This window comes from Pezoporus flaviventris, unplaced genomic scaffold (genome assembly GCF_033815535.1).
Source record: "Pezoporus flaviventris isolate CSIRO_AGI_PZ_B2104156 unplaced genomic scaffold, CSIRO_AGI_Pfla_v1 ptg000006l, whole genome shotgun sequence".
Classification (NCBI taxonomy): domain Eukaryota; kingdom Metazoa; phylum Chordata; class Aves; order Psittaciformes; family Psittacidae; genus Pezoporus; species Pezoporus flaviventris.
In genome coordinates, this window is record NW_026892554.1 from 20,667,322 (window position 1) to 20,688,306 (window position 20,985).

The 20,985-nt window shown below is 45.5% G+C and overlaps 1 protein-coding gene across 9 annotated transcripts in view; it reads right to left on the reverse strand.

Moving 5' to 3' along the window:
- The window catches only part of NEO1 (neogenin 1), a 187,922-nt gene that overhangs the window by 33,824 nt on the left and 133,113 nt on the right, over positions 1 to 20,985 (reverse strand). For 5 of the 9 annotated variants that reach the window (XM_061447362.1, XM_061447361.1, XM_061447367.1 and 2 more), the window contains exons 8-13: positions 13,867 to 14,086; positions 6,953 to 7,107; positions 6,266 to 6,414; positions 5,321 to 5,459; positions 1,002 to 1,051; positions 49 to 193 (exon numbers count right to left, since the gene is read on the reverse strand). In XM_061447362.1, coding sequence (XP_061303346.1) covers positions 49 to 193; positions 1,002 to 1,051; positions 5,321 to 5,459; positions 6,266 to 6,414; positions 6,953 to 7,107; positions 13,867 to 14,086 — 858 coding nt within the window. The remainder of the gene's footprint in view (positions 1 to 48; positions 194 to 1,001; positions 1,052 to 5,320; positions 5,460 to 6,265; positions 6,415 to 6,952; positions 7,108 to 13,866; positions 14,087 to 20,985) is intronic. The other 4 variants (XM_061447366.1, XM_061447365.1, XM_061447368.1 and 1 more) reach the window with 1 other exon arrangement.

Here is a 20,985-nt window from a genome sequence, read left to right on the forward strand (position 1 = left end):
ACCTAACCCCCCCCTTGTGCTAACAAACACTGGCAGATGATGGCTCACCTTCAATGAGCTGATAGAGCTGGGTCCCACCGATGCTCTCCGTTACATCGCTCTTGCGGGACACCTTACGGTAGCGGATCTTGTAGCCAGTGATTTGCCCACTGTGTGTCCCTGCAGGAGGAGGCTGCCAGTGAAGCATGATGCTCTGTGGAAGGCAGAAGGTCATTACAATGTCATCACCCCCCACACAGCCACAGAAACTACCCTAGTGCCAAGAGTTCATGAGACACAGGACAAAGTACTGCATTTTCATGTAGTAAAGCAGAGCCTGTATGTAACAAGTAAAACCCTACGATTCAGCAGCCACCCAGGTCATACACGTGCCTACAGAAGTTCACCTTGAAGCATTCGATCCTGTTAGACCTTTTGATACAAACAGCCCCCTTGGTTTTCCCCTTCACTTCCTTCAGGTTATCTTAAGATAGGGTTTACTGGAGGATCTATCACTAAGAACTGGTATTTTCTCTAAAGGGTACAGGTTACCTGACCTGTAGTTTATGTACATGAAGTTACTTAGTTTTAGTCATACAGGTGGTAAAGAAGATATTTGGAAGCTGTCAGAAAAGGCTTTTTAAAGAATCTCCATTCATAATCTCCAAAGTCACAATGCCCAAGTGCAGAACTTTCTCTTTAAAACACCCAGGACTCTACAACGTTAACCAATAGTTAATCAACAGGAACATGTTTGAGCCATGGTGTTTCTGGCCTTTGTGGCTGATGAAACCTATTTCATAATTAGCCTCCGTGCCTTGGTGCATTGTCATCGTCTTCACTGCATTCCATGCATACAACCCACAACAGGACTGGAGTTTCTAGGGCGTCAAGCACCACGTTCAGATATTCTCCTATACAAACAGCTGAAAAGCAGCACAGTAGAAAAAAAGACCCCAAATTGGGCAAATCTAAGCCCTGCCAAGCTTTTATTTACAAAGAGGAGATTCTCCCCATCTTACCTTGGAATTGCGGACCTCCAGCGTCAGATTCTGTGGTGGAGCACTGGGGACTAGAAACATTCATGGAATTACAACTCCAGACTTGCCACATATTGTACCAAGTTCTGTATTTTCATGCACAAATGCTCTCTGCTATCAATCATTATGAAAGTACAAACCCTTCTGGTTGAAGACACTGTATAAGAACTACAATATACAACCAGGTACTTTATGACATGCACTGACTGGCTTAGAGGCTTCTGTATCGTTGTCTGTCCAAGAACAAACTCACTTCTTATTCAGGTCTCTACTTACTAAAGGTATCTAAATAACAAACGGTTTCTATTTAAAGGTACTTCCCATGAACTCTAAGAAAAGAGATCACATTCTGTACTGTTCTAAATCAAATCTTTAATATTCATGCTTGATTCTGAGAACCCCCATGCAAAATTCCAGCCATGGATTCTGTGATCATGATTTTCGGTAACAGGAAAAGCTCAGGGTCAGCTCATCCCTGTGTTACCGAAGGGTAAAGCGCATCACAAAGGCAGGTTCTGCTTTTAAACTTGGCTCTTTGTTAGTCCTTTGCTAGCTGTAGCAACTCGCTGGTCACAACAGTGTAACTCCGTTCGACAAAAGGCAATGTGAATGGGAACCTGAGAGCACGGAAGCCCTGTCACAGCACTTCAGACTCACAAGATGACCTCAAAGGCAGAGATAAGGGTCCCTGAGGCTGCAGCAGAGTACAAGGACCAGGATGTAGCTCACAGGGTAAAGGCTGTCCCAGTCCGAATTAAGTACTTCCCAAATAACTCACCCCAGCTACAACAATACCTAAGAAAACACCCCCCAGTGCAGAAAGTGAGAGGTACACTGGGCTGGAGCTAAATAAATACAAGTATGGCGGGGAGGGACTCTCCATCAGGGACTGTAGTGACAGGACAAGGGGTGACGGGTTCAAACTGAAATGGGAAGTTCAGGTTGGATATAAGGAAGAAGTTCTTTACTGTAAGGGTGGTGAGGCACTGGAATGGGTTGCCCAAGGAAGTGAATGCTCCATCCCTGGCAACGTTCAAGGCCAGGTTGGATGGAGTCTTGGGTGAGATGGTTTAGTGTGAGGTGTCCCTGCCCATGGCAGGGGGTTGGAACTGGATGATCTTAAGGTCCTTTCTATTCTATGGTTCTATGATTCTAAATACCCATCTTCCACTATCCCACAGGTAAAAGGGAGACAACAAGGATCTGGTTTTCCTTCTCTCTTGCCAAGTGAATAGAGTCTGAAATGAACAGACGAGGGATTAAGTGCTAGGGCCTTTAAAAAGCCACACAGGTTAAGAGAAGAAAATGAGGTTAAGCTTTTTTTGCTGTTTGTTTTACGTGGCTGGTGCCTACTTTCAGAGCAACCTTAAGAAAAGACTCAAGTTTCCCAAGAAGAGATTAATAATTAGCATCTATATTGCAAATGTGGCAAGAGAAGGACAATCAGCAGCACACAGGAAAGGATACATGCACACAGGTGTACTCATACACACTTACCTCGCCATGTGCACAGCTCATTTTATGTCAAGGTAAGCTTAGACTCAGACCAGATGAAGAGTTTAACCAGTCCAACAACTGGAATGGATGTTCTATGGTCAAGGTTCTTTCCATCCCTAGCTAGTCTATGATTCTATGATAGCCCACGCTTCGACAGCAAAGGCCTGACCTCATCTGGTACGTTGTAGACAGGTGACCCCAGGCCGGAGGGCCATGATGAGCTGACAGCTCAGAGAGCTGTGATGACCCATAAGGACAATGTCCTCGCTCAGGGTGTGACACAGGGATCACGTTTCCAACTGTAACACACAACTGCTTCCCATAGATCAGGAGGATGATGAGAAGAGAGGTGATGCTTACATGCAGCACGTAAACTGGGGTTCACATTGTAATACCTAAAAGGGTTACCCTGCAACAAATCACTGTAACAGATCAGGAGCAAAAACCTACACAAGAATGCAGAAGCTTGTTAAATAGAACCTAAAGGAAGGTCAGAAAGAAATCCCTGCAGGAGACACAGAGAGAGCTTAGGGACACCACAGAAAGGGAACTCAGAAGAAAACATGCATTATTCATCTGGAAGGATTTGAGATTGAAGGGGGAGAGCAGCATGGCTGTAAGGCTGTAAGCAGCACGATGACATCCTTCAGAAAGCTTTAGAAAAGCCATTTCTGTTGGTTAAACATGAAAACTGAAATTGGGCCAGAAAGAACTTCAGGAAAACCTGACAGCGACATTACAAGTAATAACAAACTCTTCTTCAAACAACTAAGGAGCTGGAAACCCTTTAGAGAGGGGCTAGTGAATGGTCAGGGTATGACAAATAAAGGAAGAGATAAGGCCACACATCTATCTCTGTGTTTGTACTGAGTGAAAGGAAGAGGAGAGGCTCCATAATAACCCTTTACAAGGGACCTGCAGGATCTCTCAAACAGAAATGTCAACACAAGGGATTACAGAAAAGTCAGACAGGGAACAGGAGCGTGTGGCCAGGGTTAGCTGCTATCCATCCAGGATTCCACAAGGAAGTTGGGAACATGACAAATGTGTAACCTCTCACAAGTTACCTTGATACTGGGAGGTGGCAAATTCAATGTGGGATTTACAAGGGGTTCCATTTGAGAAGCTTCGAGTGGAAGTCAGAAACCTGTAGCAGGCAAATAAACTGAAGCTACAGTAAGTGTGAAACTCCCAGATGCACGGAGCAATAATACATACTTGTCACTTCTTACAGGGAAATCCTGCACTGCAAACCTGCTGGAGAGCTCTTCGGGAAGGGGACAGGAGAGAAGTCCTTGCCTGAGCAAACAACTGGTTCAAAGAAAGGAAAGAACAGGTGGGACCGTCCACGGTGATGACCTGCGGAGGTGCACCATGGAATGCACCGACACCCCTGTGGCTCAGCACACTGGAAGCGATGAAAGGGGATGAGCAGTGAGGTGACCGAGGTAAGTGCAGACAAGGTCTGATGGTAAAGAACTGCAGAAAGACCTCAGCACGTTTAGTGCCTGGATATTAAAGTGAGAGATGAAGTTCACAGTAGATAATGTTATGCACATGCGAAAAAAGATCCCATCTCTACGTGCAAAACAATAGCTCTCAGCAGACCAATTCCATGAAGATTCTCAGCAAACCCAGTGCTCAGAATGATCCAAGAAACAGGCAAATGCTGGTCATTACACACTTGCATCTTTGATACAATTTTAGTCCCCTCTTTTAAAAGCAGAGAAAAGGAACTGTGGCAGAAGGCAGGGAAGGGCACTGGAGGCTGAAATGGCTCCAGGGAAGGAATGGCTAACCATGTCTGTGACTTGGGAATCCGGGAAAGAGAGGGATGAGGGAGAACACGGCAAAGGTCTATGAAATGAGGAGCAGGACACAGAGGGCTGATGGACACTAAGACACAGCAGGCTCAGAACAGACAAACAGGGGTGATTTTCACAGTAAGGTCATTGGTAGATCTTTGTGCGTTTGATGTTGCGGATGGTAAAAGCTGACGTGGGTTAGAGAGCATGCTGAAAGGGTTTCATACAAGAGCAACTGAATTAGTAAATACACAGAAACCACTGCAGGGTCAGGAAGTCCCCCAGGAACGAACTCGGGCATAGGGAGTTTGGGACAACGCAGCTCTGCGCTCATCTCTTCTGGTGTGGGTCACTCCTGGTGAGAGGATCCCAGGCTAGGCTCGCTTTTGCACTGACTGCTCTCATATAGGGGTCAACTTATCCGTAAAAGTTAACATGAACTCGATTCATTCCACACTTGACCACAGACCTGTAGTTGCTCATGTCACCTCTTTATTTGCCTCACAGAACAGTTACCATTTTCTCTTCCATTACTGTATGCAATGGATTTAATAGTATGTGTCTAAACAAAGACACACAACTTCTTCCCATATAATCACAATTAAACAAACCCACTCCAAAAGCAGAACTCTGGTCGATGTGTAAAAATACTGCAAAACCTGACAAATAATTTGGAGCCCTTGCATTCAATACACTTGATTTTCTGACTGCTTTTAATACTTTGTAGACTCAATAACCCATGAAATAAGCTCCTGATGTTGAGATGAAGGACACCATTGTTTCATAAGCAGAACACCTGGTACTTTTGCAGGTACAGTAATTTTCCTTCACCCAATTTAGAAAGCCTAAGGGGGAACTTTCAACTATGTATGGCCCTATGCAACAAGGACCTTTTTAATAAAACAGGGCAGCAGTGAACAAAGGCTGGTTAAAAATTCACTCAAAGGAAATGACTGGATAATTCCTGTAAAGAAAAAGAGCAGGGATAAAGCAGCTCACCATCTGACAGCGTTCGCACAACAACATCCTGGGTGGAGACACCGGGGCCGTGCTTGTTGTACGCTACCACACGGAAACTGTACTCTGTGTACTTCTTTAAGCCGTTAATGGTGTAGGAGAGTCCTGCTACATCAACATCCTGTGCATAAGGAAGCACACAGGTGAGGTCAGAATCATCACTATTAGACATGCCTTACGAGTTTGAGTAAAGCAATTCTTCAAGTCACCTGGCAAACCTGCCTGTTAGTAACAATTCTCACTATGTGCTCAACAGTGGGATGCAGAAGAGGTCATTTTACCTGAGGAATACATTCCTATTTAAAACAGATGTAAAAACTTATCTTGAAAACTAACAAAAATACTCTTCCTGTAGCTTTTTAAAGCTGGGATCATACTCATATGCCATCAGAAGGAAATTAAATGGCTGGGATTAATCCTCCCAAAGCTGTGTTTATTCTCAGGCGGCAGCTTGTACTTCTACAGAACACACTGGATCCTCCCAGTAGAAATTTAATCAATAAGATGCTCCACACTATCAAAATATCCACCAGTGAATCAAAGAGCTCAAGTAGTAAGAACAGCTCAGACTAAGGATCATGCTAAAAATCAGGAGTTAAACTATTTTACTACAAAACCATAAGCATCCTTTGCACTGTCTGAACCAGAGGGAAGATGGTTTTCATGAATATTTGTGTTCTCCTCTCATGATATGATGGACTTCCCCAAAAAGCTGCTCTATGCTGCTGAGTATCTAAATAAGTTTAATTCCAAGGCATTTCATGCTGGATTTTTCATTCTTAACATTTCCTTTGTTTAGGCCATAGGATTCAGCCCATCAGGGAGATGAACGCTAGCTGCGTTTAGGAATTTAAGGTAAAAGCGTACTAAAAGGAAACAGGCTGTTCCCAGCATTATACACCCCACAGGAAGGGCCGGGCTCCCTACCTGCTCAGTGTCCTGCCCCTTCTCCATGTAGTAGAGTTTGTAGTTCTGGATTTCACCATTGCCTGACAGCGGCGTTTCCCAGGTCACCGTAACGGAGGTGGGGGAAGTGGCTGACGCTCGGATGTTGGGTGCTGGACCAGGAAGCTGAACTGAAACACAAGTGTGAAACTCTGCTCGTCACCGGGCTGAACCATCACCATCTGCAGTGGCTCAGCATTTTAGCCTCAACTCCACTACCAGTGAAGGTAAAAAGATGTGTATTTATTCCCATTTCACACAGATTCATTGGGGCACTTAAGGCGGGACCCAATTTCTGAAGGAGATCCTGCTCCCAGGGTCAGATTCCGTTTATCCTGAGCGATTCTAATGAACAACAGACTTCACGTTTGCTTTAAGTTTTCCTTTTGCCCCCTTTTTCAGTTAATGACCATTTAAAAAGGTTCTTATAACAGAAAGTTTTGATAATTTAACAAGGAATTTCCTACCAGTTCTTAATGGCGAGAATAAATCATGCAAGCTCACCAACTTGGAAAATCAGTTTGAAACTACGATCTGCAAGTTGATGGTTGCAAATACAACTTTTAAGAGTACCTACTTATTCTGGGAAACATCAGGAATGAGAAAACCACCACCACCACCACACCATGGATCCCAAAGTCAGGAAGCCTCCAGGTATTTAGCACGTACCCTCAGGCTGAGTTGCCACCTTCAGCGGTGCTGAGCTCTCCCCAGGGCCATGCTTGTTCTGAGCCACAACTCGAAACACATAAACTGTTTCTGGCATCAGGTTTTGGATCATCACTTGTGTCTCTCCAGGACGACTTGTATTTTCGACACGTTCCCTTTGGGAAACAAAAGGGTTGGGCACAGCGACCATCACTGATTAGCAAGAGGGGTTTTGAGGGGTAAATAAAGGAATAGTTGCTCCCAAGATGTATCCTGTATGAATATATCTAATGCCTTAATGAGGAGGTTATTCATACAGCAATGACTAGACAATAAAACAAGAATATGCCAGAAGTACATGTGATAAACAGCTTCTGATTTTGTAACTTCTCTTCAGAAAACAAAGATGCACTGACCTAAAAGAATGACTTACACCCAACAACACAAAACTCAGAGTAGCTTCTTTGTTATTCCCGTAACAGAGCACGGTAATTCAGGGACAGCTTTTCCTACTAGTGTGAAGCCAGAAGAAAAGCTGGTCCAGGAGCACGCACAGAGTCTGGGGAGGTTGAAGGCATCTCTGTTAATATTGTGGGGCTGCTTTCTGTGTGTTTGTCAAAGAAGCTTTCACCGCATCTTGCGGCCTCCAAACTCCACTTGGTTCCTCCCTAATATTTAGACGATTTGCAAACATCCACAGGCTCTGATGTGCACAACAGCTGTGGCCTTTCTGCTCTTCCCACAGAGGCAGTGGGAACAAGAGCCAGCTCTGCTGCTCATCAGTCTGAGGTGGGAGCAGGAGCCGCCCCTCAGCAGTGCTCGATGCTCGTGTTGCGGAAGCACCATGGCCTCACACCCAGCACAGCTCAGGAAACTCCATCAGCTCTTATGGAGCTCAGGCCTGAGGGGGAGATTAAAAGATTAATCATCAACCAACTACAGCCTTTATTTCATAGGCACCGCTGCTGCCATGTGAACGTGCACAGAGCTGCGCCTGGGTGACGACACCTCCGTACCGGCTTCCCTCCAACAGCAGCTCCCTACCCCTGTACATACAAGTAAAACCAGTGTTACTGAAGAAGAAATCAAACCCTTCCCCACTGAGAACATAGAGGGAAAATGTGCCTGCTCTGAATGCAATGCCTTCCCTTTTGTCTGCTAGACTTCGTTTCACTCTACAGCAGAGGGCAGGCGATTCTCATCTCGACCATTAGCTGCTATTAAATCATTTTTAATGCAGAAGCCCAGGCATAATCATTCCACAGTCTCCCCTTCTCTACATTCCAGCCACGATGGGGCCAAAAGCCCCATTTGTAATTTATTTCTTTCTAAATCAACTGGTCTGGTTGACTTACCATAACCTGGGTGAAAACAGGATGAACTCCCTGCTTCTTTCTGCACTGCTTCACTCTGACTATACAGAGGGAGACTACACTTAAGAGTAACTAAAGAGCTATTTGAACAGTTTCTAGAATGTTCTCCTTCCTGCAAGTTGAGCTGAAACGGCACTGCATAAACAGCTTAATTTAGATCAGATTTTTAGTCACTCCCTTCATGAAATGAGCACCATCATCATCATCATCACACATTGATGGACACGCTTTTACAAAAGGCTGCTCCTCTTTTCATGTTTATAAAGTAGTTTTTGCAAGAAGGAAGCAAGACCCATGCTAACAAACTACCCTTCCCTGCACAGACTGACACTGGGGTAGGGAAAGAGAGAAACGTTTCCTCCCCTTTCCCACTTCTAACCAGGGCAAAAGGCTTGCCTGAAAACGCATTTTCAGCTGTTACCTTTAAGAGGTGCCCGAGATGCAATGATGGTATCAGAACACCCCAAGGAAGTGCCAGCTGATTCACAGCTGTGCTGCAACATCCACCTCCCACTGACATGCAAGGCTTCTTGCATTTGCTGCCTCCAGTGTAAAGGCCCTCACTGATTTTCCTCAGAAATTCCATCAGCAATCCAAGGGTATTACTTAAAATTACCCCAAAGTGAAAATTATTTTAATGGAAAGACAACATCTCTCAAAAGCCTAGAGACACGGCACTGGGTTGCCATTTGGGGCAGTAAGGAGGAACTGCAGCCTCCCCTCCCAATGGGATGCCCAAAACACAGGCAGATTAATTAATGTTGCATGAATCTCTCTTTCCTGCCCCTCTGCAGGGAGCCACGAGCACCTTTTATGAGCTCGGATGTGTTCAGGTAGGCGTAACAGGTACCAAACCAGATGGTCTGTATGAACATCCCATTACCAGACAGAACGTTATGACTGTTCTAACTCATTCCAGTTTAATCCCCAATTAAAGAGCTCTGTAAACTGGAGTGAAGGTTTAAAACCTCTCTCAAGTACTGAAGGGAAAAAGCTTCCAGTGCAAAACCAGGAACAAAACCTGGAAATGCGAAGTTTTGAGATATACTTGGATATATGTTCAACATCTTTGTCACTGACATGGACAGTGGGAAACTTGCAAGTTTGCCGATGACCCCAAGCTGTGTGGTTCGGTTGATACCCTGGAGGGAAGGAATGCCATCCAGAGGGACCTCGACACGCTTGTGAGGTGGGCTGATGCCAACCTCATGGAGTTTAACCATGCCAAGTGCATGGTCCTACACCTGGGTCGGAGCAATCCCAGGCACAGCTACAGGTTGGGCAGAGAAGAGATTCAGAGCAGCCCAAGGAGAAGGACTTGGGGGTGTTGGCTGATGAGAAAATGAACATGAGCCAGCTTCAGTGTGCGCTCACAGCCCAGAAAGCAACCCTATCCTGGGCTGCATCCAAAGGAGCGTGACCAGCAGGTCAAAGGAGGTGATCCTGCCCCTCTACTCTGCTCTTGTGAGACCTCACCTGGAGCATTGTGTGCAGTTCTGGTGTCCTCAACATAAAAAGGACATGGAACTGTTGGAACAAGTGCAGAGGAGGCCACGAGGATGCTCAGGGACTGGAGCACCTCCTGTACGGAGACAGGCTGAGGAATTTGGGGCTGTTCAGGCTGGAGAAGAGAAGGCTGCGTGGAGACCTCATAGCAGCTTCCAGTATCTGAAAGGGGGCTATAGGGATGCTGGGGAGGGACTCTTCATTAGGGACTGTAGTGACAGGACAAGGGGTAATGGGTTAAAACTGAAACAGGGGAAGTTTAGATTGGATCTAAGGAGGAAATTCTTTCCTGTTAGGGTGGTGAGGCACTGGAATGGGTTGCCCAGGGAGGCTGTGAATGCTCCATCCCTGGCAGTGTTCAAGGCCAGGTTGGACAGAGCCTTGGGTGACATGGTTTAGTGTGAGGTGTCCGTGCCCACAGCAGGGGGGTTGGAACTGGATGATCCTTTCCAACCCGAACCATTCTATGATTCTATAAAGATGACCCTTCAGGAAATGACTGCAAGGGAGGATTGTCTGTGCAGCCGGGTCAGCTGAGAGCCTGCCAGGCAGCTCTCAGAGACACTGTGACAGGGTGATCATACACAGCTAAACCCCATGTTCCATGTTTGGAGCACACTGTGTTGAACCATGGCTTTAATGCTGTTGGGCTACCTCACCTCCATGGCGTAATCTGCCCCCTTGTAATAGCCAAGTGCTAGCTATTTCTTCTCTTTTTGTCCAAGTCCTGACAGTCTGGAGTTGTTCTGCTCAGTCCAGGTCTAAAGCTTCAGAGAATTAAACCTCCCCTGGCCCCCTACACACCTGAATTTCCCTACCCTTTACAGGGGAACCTTTTCAAACTGGATGAAATAACCGAGTGACCATACAGTCTATAAGGATTCAGTCATTTCCCCCGATCAGATTACTTCAGTCCTTCCAGAGACATCCACATAACTGCCTCAATAAAAGCCACGCTGAAGTCTTCAAGCCAAGGTGAAGATATGCCACCTGCTGATGACATTCTGCAGTCACTGACACCATCAGGAACCAGGCACCTTACAGCTGATGTCTGTGCTTTGAAATGCTCCTCTGCCATGAGAGTTTCAGTTTCTCTGCTAAAAGCAACCTCCACGTCCTGCAGATCTTCATTCTCACCCCTCAGCAGACACAGCTCACTATCAAACCCAGCTTTAACCGTTTCCTAAGCACCAGAAGCAACCACTGTTGGCAGCACTGGCATTTTAGCTGCAATTCCTTGTTTGTTGCTGTTTTTATAAATCTTCTGGAACTTTCAACTCGGGCCAACAGTTTCTGCGAGCAGACATGGGGGTTAAAACATGAAATGAATTTCTCTGGGCAAAGGGTACCCCTTGGCAGCAGAAGCAGTTTGTGGCATAAAACCGACATGCGGTGCAGGAAGAGCCTTTTGCAGGCTCACCCAGCAAGTTCTTGCCACCTCAACAGTCCTCTAAATCATAGAGCCACAGCCTGGTTTGGGTTGGAAGGGATCTTAAAGCTCACCCAGCTCCAACCCCTGCCACGGGCAGGGACACCTTCCACTAGAGCAGCTTGCTCCAAGCCCCTGTGTCCAACCTGGCCTTGAGCACTGCCAGGGATGGGGCAGCCACAGCTTCTCTGGGCACCCTGTGCCAGTGCTTCATTAGTCCAAAGGGCAAAGTTAAGGAACACCTTCCATGTTTCTGTGTGTGTCTCCACTCACTGAACAGGTGAAAAGAACAGGAATGTAAATCAGCAGTGACTGAGGCAGCTGGTAACTAAGGAACCACACGCCTCATATATATGAGGGCTTAAAGCAAGCTGCTCTAGTGGAAGGTGTCCCTGCCCGTGGCAGGGGGTTGGAACTGGAGAAGCTTTAAGGTCCCTTCCACCCCCCACCAATCTGTGATTCTATGCTGTAGTATGCACAGATACTGCTGGGATTTAAGTGCTCCTACAATTCACAGTATGAAGATGACTCTCTCCAGCCCATTAAGATGGGTTACAGATGTCAGGGTATCCAGCTAACCCTTTCCATCTTAGATGTAATTTTCTCAGTTTTCACAAGCCTGATTTAAAAGGTAAATAAATCAAATACTGAGCCTGATCGCTGCTCAAACACAAGCGAGGCAGAGACAACACTTTAACTACTAAAAGGATCCAGTAATGCACGCAATGAAAGTGGTATGTGTAGGCAAAAATGTAATGGTATGAGGAGATGGTACAAATACACTTAAAACCATAAAAGATATAGGATCATATATAATTCAAGGACTAAAAAAGCCATCATTTAAGTAGTGCTTTATAGTGCTGAGAAAGAAAAGAGGGTTGCACATCCAAGCTTCACTTCCAAATTTTCTGATTTCCAACTGCTTAGATGTATGCGATGCTCATCTTAATTTAATACCCAAGCAATGTTTCCATAAGGTCCAACCAACTGGTCAACAAGTACCATGTAACAGCAACATGCTAAACAGATTTTTCTCCCTTTTTAAGAAGATTTTATTGTCCTGATTGTCTAAGTGCAGGCTGAAAGGCTGGATTTCAGAGTGGGTTTGTATCTGTGCAATGCGTGATGCCAACTGTCTCACAAAAAAAACTCCCCAAAAGCAAAGGAGTGGTGAAGTTGAGAAAATAGTGAATATGTGCTAATAAAAGGCTTCCAGAGCCTGCTCTGAACCCTAACCCAGAAGGACACTCAAGCAAACACAGATCCTATTGAAGGCAATGGAACCACCTGCTTCCATCTAAGCACCAGGTTAAGTGCTTTGCTGTGTAAGGTTCTGTGGACTACAGGAACCCAAGCCTGCAGGGCTGCTCTGCAAGAACTGGAAACAGCATTTGCTGCAGGTTTTCCTATAACCTTTTGATTCGTGCACCACGGGTCTAGAGATTCCTTTTACCCTTTGTTCTGCACATGCTCTTGGCACAAGGAGAGTATCTGCTAGATTTCTATAGTCTTGCATGGAGCGGAAGGGGATGTGTTGTGCTTCCTCCAAAGCAATACAGAGAGGAAGGGAGCCTTCTCCAGCAAATGGCTTTCTAAAACCCCACTGGGTTACAACCAGGGACGTGGAAGAGGAGCGGCAAGAAGCAACAATGGCTGGCCAGATCCCACATTTCCTTCCTGTTTCCCTTATAGTATCTCCAGTACAACTGAGTACTACCCAAGTAAGGAAGGAGCAAAGCAACACTGGTGAGGCAAAGAAACCCTTTCCTCATTGCCTCAATGAACGGCCATGAGCCTGGACAAGGGGCCTGGCCACTGAATTGAGAGCATGGCAATTCACTGCAAGTAGTGGTGAGTTTTGTGTTCTCTTTAAATGACTTTCTCAACTTGGATCCTCACACTTTAGTAAGCAAGTAGATGTTATTTTTCTCTTGAGTAATGAATCTGATCAACAAGCTAATTTGCAATTAAGCATTGCTCAAATGACTGCTAGCTCTAAGTTCTTTAAAACCCTATCACACCAATTTGAAACTGTAATTCTGAGCAGTAGAGCCTGTCAGGAAGAAAAAGGGGTTGACTGAACTAAACCATTGGCATAATATGTCCCAAATGCTTCAGATTCATGGCATTCCTCTTGACAGGGATGACTTGGAGAGACTCAACATTTAACTAACCCCAACCCCATGGTCCTCTCTAGAATCAGACTCTGTCCAGAGCTTTAAAGCATGAAGTGACCTCTTGCTCTCAGTAGCACACAGTGTATCTGGAGGGTGTTTCCAGGCCTATGGTGGGCGGCATTTACAGCAGAGGCAGGGTACCTGAAGAGGTGTTACTGTCTATGCTCGCTCTTAGTGCCTAAGCAGGCTACTAAAAGCAGGTAGCAACTGCTTGCAGTCAACCAAAACCATGCACAAGCATCGCCTCTATGACTATGTATACATGCAGCGACAAAGCAAATAATGCACTTTGTTTAACCAGGGTGCAGGAGGGAAGGAAACACAACCCCTCACCTCCGCCGTCCATCAGACTTGGAGCACTGAGAGCTTTTATAGGTTTATAGTGCTTCTAAGCAAAGCTAGCGTGAAGAGCAGCAACGAAAGAGCTGTGTTACACGTCGAGATCTTTACCTGTTTATACCTTCCTTGGTGTAGAAGATTGAATAGGTGAGGTTGTCTCCTTGAGGGTCAGATACAGGTGTCCGCCACGTCAACCGGATGAAGCGAGTGGAGACGAGGGTGGCCACGACATCCCGCGGGGCTGAAGGCAGCGGTCCTGTTGTCGCTGGTGCTAGATGGTCATTAGTGGCACTGGTCAGTGAAGTGGGAGGTAATGTTGGGATGGCAACATCTTGTCATGTGCAAACATTGGGGAATATGAAGGGCAAACATCACCACGGGTTAAAAAAAAAAGAAAATAGAAAAAGAACACAAAAGAAATAAACAAAACCACGATGGGAAACAAAAGAAAATGAACACACACAAAAAAGGCCATTAAACTGAAGGCTGACATGCGGGCAAAGGTACTACTGGAAACTAATGGGAATATTAAAAGACACGTCACTGTCGAGCAAGCAGACCAGATCTCCACTGTAATGGAAGTGGCAAGGGAAAAGGAAGGGTGAAGACTGGGGATACAATATGACCTCATCAGAGGACGTACCAGCAGCAAACAATTCCCATTTCCTTGTAAACCAGATGTAATACCCCCCCCCCCCAAAAATACCCAACTCATTATTTACTTAAAAATACACCCAGACCCAATGCTCTATTTCATTACCATGCAGGATTCAGTTATACTGATCTCAATCACAAACAGCCACAATAACTCATCCAGGTCATGCAGTTAAACACTGAGGTCAATTCACATGGTTAACTGTGTGGGTGCTGCTGCTGACCATGGTAAGATGTGGTGACAAACTTGGTATGGCAGCAGAAATAAAGACTTTCTCCTCAGTTCCACCAAGGGCACAGTTTCCTTTCCAACAAGGCTTTTCCTCCCTCTCCTAACATGTATGACCTCATTGTACAGAGACATTAACAAGCAGAAACAACTCTTGCTTCAGACTAGATGATGACTTCATAAACTTTTTTTGTGGCAAGTCATGTACATCTCCCTGTATTATCACGTGAAAGCCAGGGTAAAGCTCTGGGATTATTACATTAAAAGGTTACAAGTTAACAGGCACGAGTTGTAGGGTACAAAAAGCTCTTCTCCAAATCCTATTAAAGTAATCCATCCGGTAAATCTAACAGTAATATTCTGAGCAGCTGGACCCCAATTACACAGAGTATTACAGGCAGCACAATTAGTAACAGAACCCTAAAGCTCAGGATACCCTGAATTTTTCTGTATTCTTAACTACTTACCAAGCTTAAGCCACCTGATGCCCTTTTCCACATGGGAATCTCTGCTGCCAAATACATTTATTCACTTATTATTTATATAAGCTAACTAAAACTCCTCAGGTTTTCTGCAGAAAGCAGTTCAGGGCTAGCACAGCTTTAGCTGAGAGCTGCAGCACCTCCACCGAACACACCACCGGAATATGTGTCTTGATAGACAAGGAGAAAACTGCACACAAAGAGGGCTGGCTAAAGCCGAACACGTTAATCTGCACAACCAGACCTTCAGGCAGACACACTGAGACATGGAGAAGTCTTTCAACACCCACCTGGCTTTAAACTGTACCACCCCCCCCCCCCCCCCCTTATCCACCAGCACAGCTACTTCAATACACAAATTCCATATATCCACTGTTTCAGCTGAACTGCAGGGGATGAATTTCCACTGTGTAGGCTTCCAAAGAAGGAAAGGCTAAACAGCAGCATCAGACTGATAGCCTTCAGTACAGCAGCTGTCTTTTAGAGCTCTAAATGGAAGTCATGTACCTTCCACCACCTTACACGAACACTTTGGTTTCTCTTATTTGTCTCAGTCATACTGCCAGGTGACCTGCTTCAAATCACATGTTCTTGATGCCAAAGCTGCATCTTCCCTATCTTTAAACATCATTCTATTTAGTAAAAATGTAATACAAATGTTTTTTTAAAATAATTCCATTGAACCAAAATGATGAAGTTTCTCTAAGGAAAATACTCCCCTGATAAATGTTTAAACTTCACCTGCTTCATCAAAAACACATCCCACACACTCATGTGTTTGTCTTTCGATATAATGCAACAGATCCATCTTCTACTTAACTGATCTGCACGTGGTGCCTCAAGAACCTGCAGGCATCAGGATGGGAGTCTGGGAGTGCTGCCAAGAGCTCCCAGGTTAACAGGAATCCGGCTGTATCCTCACGCAGGACTCAGACCCAGAACTCCTCCTCCTGCCAGCATTACAGTAGATGGGTCAAACACACCAACAAACTACCGGCCTCTGAAGCAAACGGACCCACATCAAAGCACAGGGGCTTGCAAATCCCATGAGGAAGCTCAACAACAAACAGGCACGAAAGCTCACCCCGGGCAAGCTGCAATTAAATGCCAGCTCGGAAGCAATCTGGTATGTGGAGAGCTGGGGAATGTATTGAGAAGACCAGGTTATTTCCTTTGCTTTTCCCCCTCTTCTTCCCAACTCCTCAAGTGCCATTGCACCCTGGTTTGTACCCAGCCGTGTGAGCAGAGGGCTCAGCAGTGCAGAGCGGTGGTGATGAGTAGTTATACTACCATCAGCTTTAATGCTGATAAGGGAGCAGCTTTAGAACTTCAAGCTTTTGAGCATGGTGTAACAAGTAACATTAACTTACATTTAATCACTTTGTATAAAGTACCTATGCTCCGGAATACTCTTTGCAGGCCTCTTCCTACACGGTTTCACATGGATCTCAGTTCTGAGCTAAGTACCAAATACACCTATTCAGCAAGTGACAGGCTTTCCATGCTAAGAACATGGAAAACTAGTGACACTGCTGCATGCCAGATGTGTACACAACAGATTAATCTTTGCAGCCACTGCTGACAGAGCAGTTCCTGCTGTTTCTAAGGGAGCAAGAAAAGCCCTCATTCAGTTTGGCATCACGCAACGGCTGTACAGGTGAGGTACAGCATGCTGTCTTCAGCAGCATCTGAACTAAGTCCTTGAGCAGAAGAGCTGATGTAAATGAATCACTCCTTACACAACAGCTCCACTGCAGTCAGGGCTGGGAGGGGAAAGTGAGGGTAAACAAATGTTGCGAAGAGGACACACTAAAAGTGCTGTGATGCCATTTCAGTCCTGGATCAACAGACAGCGAAAGTCACTTGCTTTATCTGTGGCTAACAAAGTTAAGAAATAAGTTAAAACACAGCAAGTCTCAAGCAGTCCTTTTCCTGCTTTGCACAATGACTTTTCTAACATCTGGATTACACATTTCTCAACTCCCTTCTGTCAAACTGCTCTTTCCAAGGGTTTCTTCTGAGCAGACATCACCTATTGCAACTGTTTTATCAAAATGGTTTGCAGGGTGAACAAGAACCCACAAGGAGCTGGACTCAAGGGGTAGATTCAGGTTAGACATAAAGCAGAAGCTCTTCCCTGTGAGGGTGCTGAGGCGCTGGCACAGGGTGCCCAGAGAAGCTGTGGCTGCCCCATCCCTGGCAGTGTTCAAGGCCAGGTTGGACACAGGGGCTTGGAGCAAGCTGCTCTAGTGGAAGGGGTCCCTGCCCGTGGCAGGGGCTGGAACTGGGTGAGCTTTAAAAGCTCCTTCAACCCAAACCAGGCTGGGATTCTCTGATTCAAACAAATAACCATCAGTGACGTCCCTAACTTGAACCATTCACTGGCAAAACCACGATGTTTTAAATTGACCAGCACAAGGCCACCTGTGCCCATCAGTCTGACGCTCTGATGTGGTCCCCAGCCTTTAATCATGCACAGAAATGACTCCCCCACTGCTCCTGCCATAATTCTCCGCAGCGAGATCACAACCCCTCTGCCCGTATCTCTGGTGCTGTTCTGTTATCAGCACTTCAGGATGCTGATGGGATCTTTTCAAAACAACTCTGTCAAACATGCCACGCCTGAAAAGCGGCCACTGAAATGCTCTGGCTGTGAGCTAATCATTAGAAATACTTTCCACAATGTCCAGCCCCTCCGGTTTAGATTTCCTTTTTCCTGCTTTTCTCCCTCCTGTGGTATATTATTGGCCTACTATGGTTTCCTCCAGCTCCGGGCAATAACATTCCAATTATACCATTGAATATACTACACAAAGGGGAAGCCGAATAGGAATGTTATCTGCATGACCTGGGACAAGTCCAGTTCCCTTGGCTAACCCATATGTACAGCAAGTATGTCACTGCTACAACCCACCTCAGGAAGGTGGTATTGAAATGGATGAAATTAAGCAGTAAAACACTTTAAGAACTACTTAGTGGCCACATTTAGACTTTTCTTGGCCATATTTAAGTGCTCACCAAGTCACAGCGCATGTCCAGTGAGAGCAGCAGGGATTTGTGACCGAGGGTTGAGGCTACACTTACATTGGAAGGCCACAGGAGAGGCAATGATGGGTGAATCAGCTGTTTCTGAGAGCTACACCTTCCTTTATAGGTTTCACTTTGGACTAGCTCTTTCCCTGGACAGAGAGCATCTTCCAGTTCAGTTTCATCCCAAAGACATGGACATCCAAGACCACTCTGAGGTGCAACTCAGTGGGCAAGGAAGAGGCATGGGTGGGAAATATCAGGGGTAGAAATGAGAACTTTCACACTGATGCACCCTGAGAGGCCACAGAGGGGTTAAGCAGAGAACAAGAGAGACCCAGCCAACAGGAATCTGGAGCAGACAGTGGTCTATGTACTTCCACAGAAGAAAAGGAAGCCCTCTTGGGGTTTTATAGCTTGTAAACATACACAGACTCTTTGCTTTCAGCCACAGAGATCTACTACAACTAAAACCAGCAAATTCCTCTTCTGTCCAAGGGCCTGCTGGAGAAAACATGACCTAGGACACCCACCTCTCCAAACTCCTTCACTATTTTAACTGTATGCCCCAAGGAAAAAGTATCTCTGAGGCACCAATGGGTTTAATTTTGACTTGGGGTATTTGGATAAAAGTGTTTATGCAATATAAAATATTTTTCACATAAATTGCTATTTGGCCGATTCCTGAAAGGTACTCGAGGCTTTCAGCCGTTTCTCTCACTTGTCCCTGGATGCACTGTTCTCCTAAATTCAAGCTTTAGTGTATGGCATCACTCCTCCTGCTCTGGAGTAGGGTTCAGCTTTGATCAGGATTAAGAAGCTGTGATAGCTCAGACAGTCATAGTGATAACCATTGATTTCCTTCTATACCCTTTCCCTCGTAATATGTAAAAACCACAGCAGTAACTGCTCACAGTGGGATAAGAAATAATGACATAAGTCCAGGCTATACAACTATCCATTACAGTTCTGCTTTCTTTACTACTTTTTCCTGGTTTTTTTAATTGTATCAAATTGGCATCCTTCCTCAATTGCTTAGTTCATAAATTTGGGAGGGAAGGGACATCATCTTCTTATTTCTAGTAGTTCCCTGCATGGTAACACAAAGAAAACCACGTTAACTGGCCCCAAGTTGTTCTTACAGGACAAACGCCTGCACCGCCAGAGCTGGTGCTTCGTCTCAACAGCTCAGCTATAACAACTCAATTACTTCCTTCCCTTGGAAAAACTAATTAAAGAACTCTATCAGACTCCTTTTCTGCTACTGCAAGGTGCTTTCATGCAAAGCTGAATGAGTGAATAAACAGACATGGAAAGAAGAGTGGATTAAACTGATTTCTGCTGTATATAACAGACATACATTTCCTGAAGCTCTTGGATTTCCTAACAACAACCAAGAGCACCTCCCTTTCCCTAGTGTAAGGCAAAGATCTACATCTGCCCGATGCCACCAGGAAAAGATTAAAAAAAAAAAGTATTTCAGAGAAAATTCAAAATTATACCAATAATTTTAGACAAAATTGTGCTTCCTGAGATGACCTAAACTGCAGGATGTTGTGATGCTGCTCCATGAGGAAATCCCTCAGAAAGAGAAAACCATGCGAGAACATTCAGACCAACACCTCCAGGAAAGCACAACCAGGGCCAGCTGGACAGAAAGCCTACTATGCCTGAAATTACTCCTAGCATTAGAATAGCACACAGTTCAGAAATGCCAAGCACGTCTGCTGAGCAACTGACCCCACAAAGGGAGCTTCATGCCTACATGACTGTGTAACAGCCCAGGGACAAGGGGCTCCGGTCTTCAAACATGCAGAGCCTTTATGGTTGATACTGCAGTGTTTGATACGGGCCTTGCTGTGAGGAACTGAAAAGCCACTAGTAATGCCTACCACTGGATATAAAGGACATTTGATACCAAAGCAGACAGAGAAATAGGAGAATCTTTGATGAGGGCATTTCTCCAGTGACCCGTTCATGTTGTATGACACGTTCACACGCCAACAGCATCTTCATGTGCTGTTTCACCACTTTGCCTGGGCAAAGAAACCTCCAAGCTGTCAGCAATTCCGAGCCCTGGGCATATCTCCTATGCACTTATGTGCTGGACTTACTAAACCCAGTGCTTTTAATGTCTCTGGTCTTTAAAATCCTTTTGACTATAATACACAATCAATGAGTGATGGGAAAACAAGGGGATGCTGTCTGGGAGCTTACGTCTGCTGAATGGGAGAAATTCCTCTTGCATGTTGTGGAACTGGCTGCACGCACATATATAAACAGATAAAGTCCTGTCTTGGCCTTATGGCCCAGACTACAAAAGTAACTCACCCCACCAGTCCAGCAAAGAGATCACACAACTTTCTGTGCAGGGTACATAGAGAGCTGAAGGTACTCAAAGGGTCTGACACATGCCAGGACTGGATCAAAGGCGGCAGAACTACACTTCCCCCTTGGGATGTGAAGAGTCACTGGATGGTCCCAGCTGCTCACGAAACTGCTGCCTGAAACAAGGAGGAGTTGAAGCAACTGCTCAAGGGGACAGATGACACCGACCATGGTGGCACAGTTGGAGGACTGAGCCAGGCCAAAGGGAAGCCTCCATCCTACCACAAGAAGGAAGAGGACTGAGGGTAAGAACCCAACACAGCTTTCACTGAATCACCTTTAGAATCACAGAATCTGCCAGGTTGGAAAAGACCTTTAAGATCATCACATCCAACCGTTCCCCAGCACTGCCAAGGCCATCACTAACCCATGGCACTGAGACCTCATCTATATACAACCATCCTGAGGAACAGACCCTCTCCCAGCTAAAAGCAACCCTCATTTTCCTCA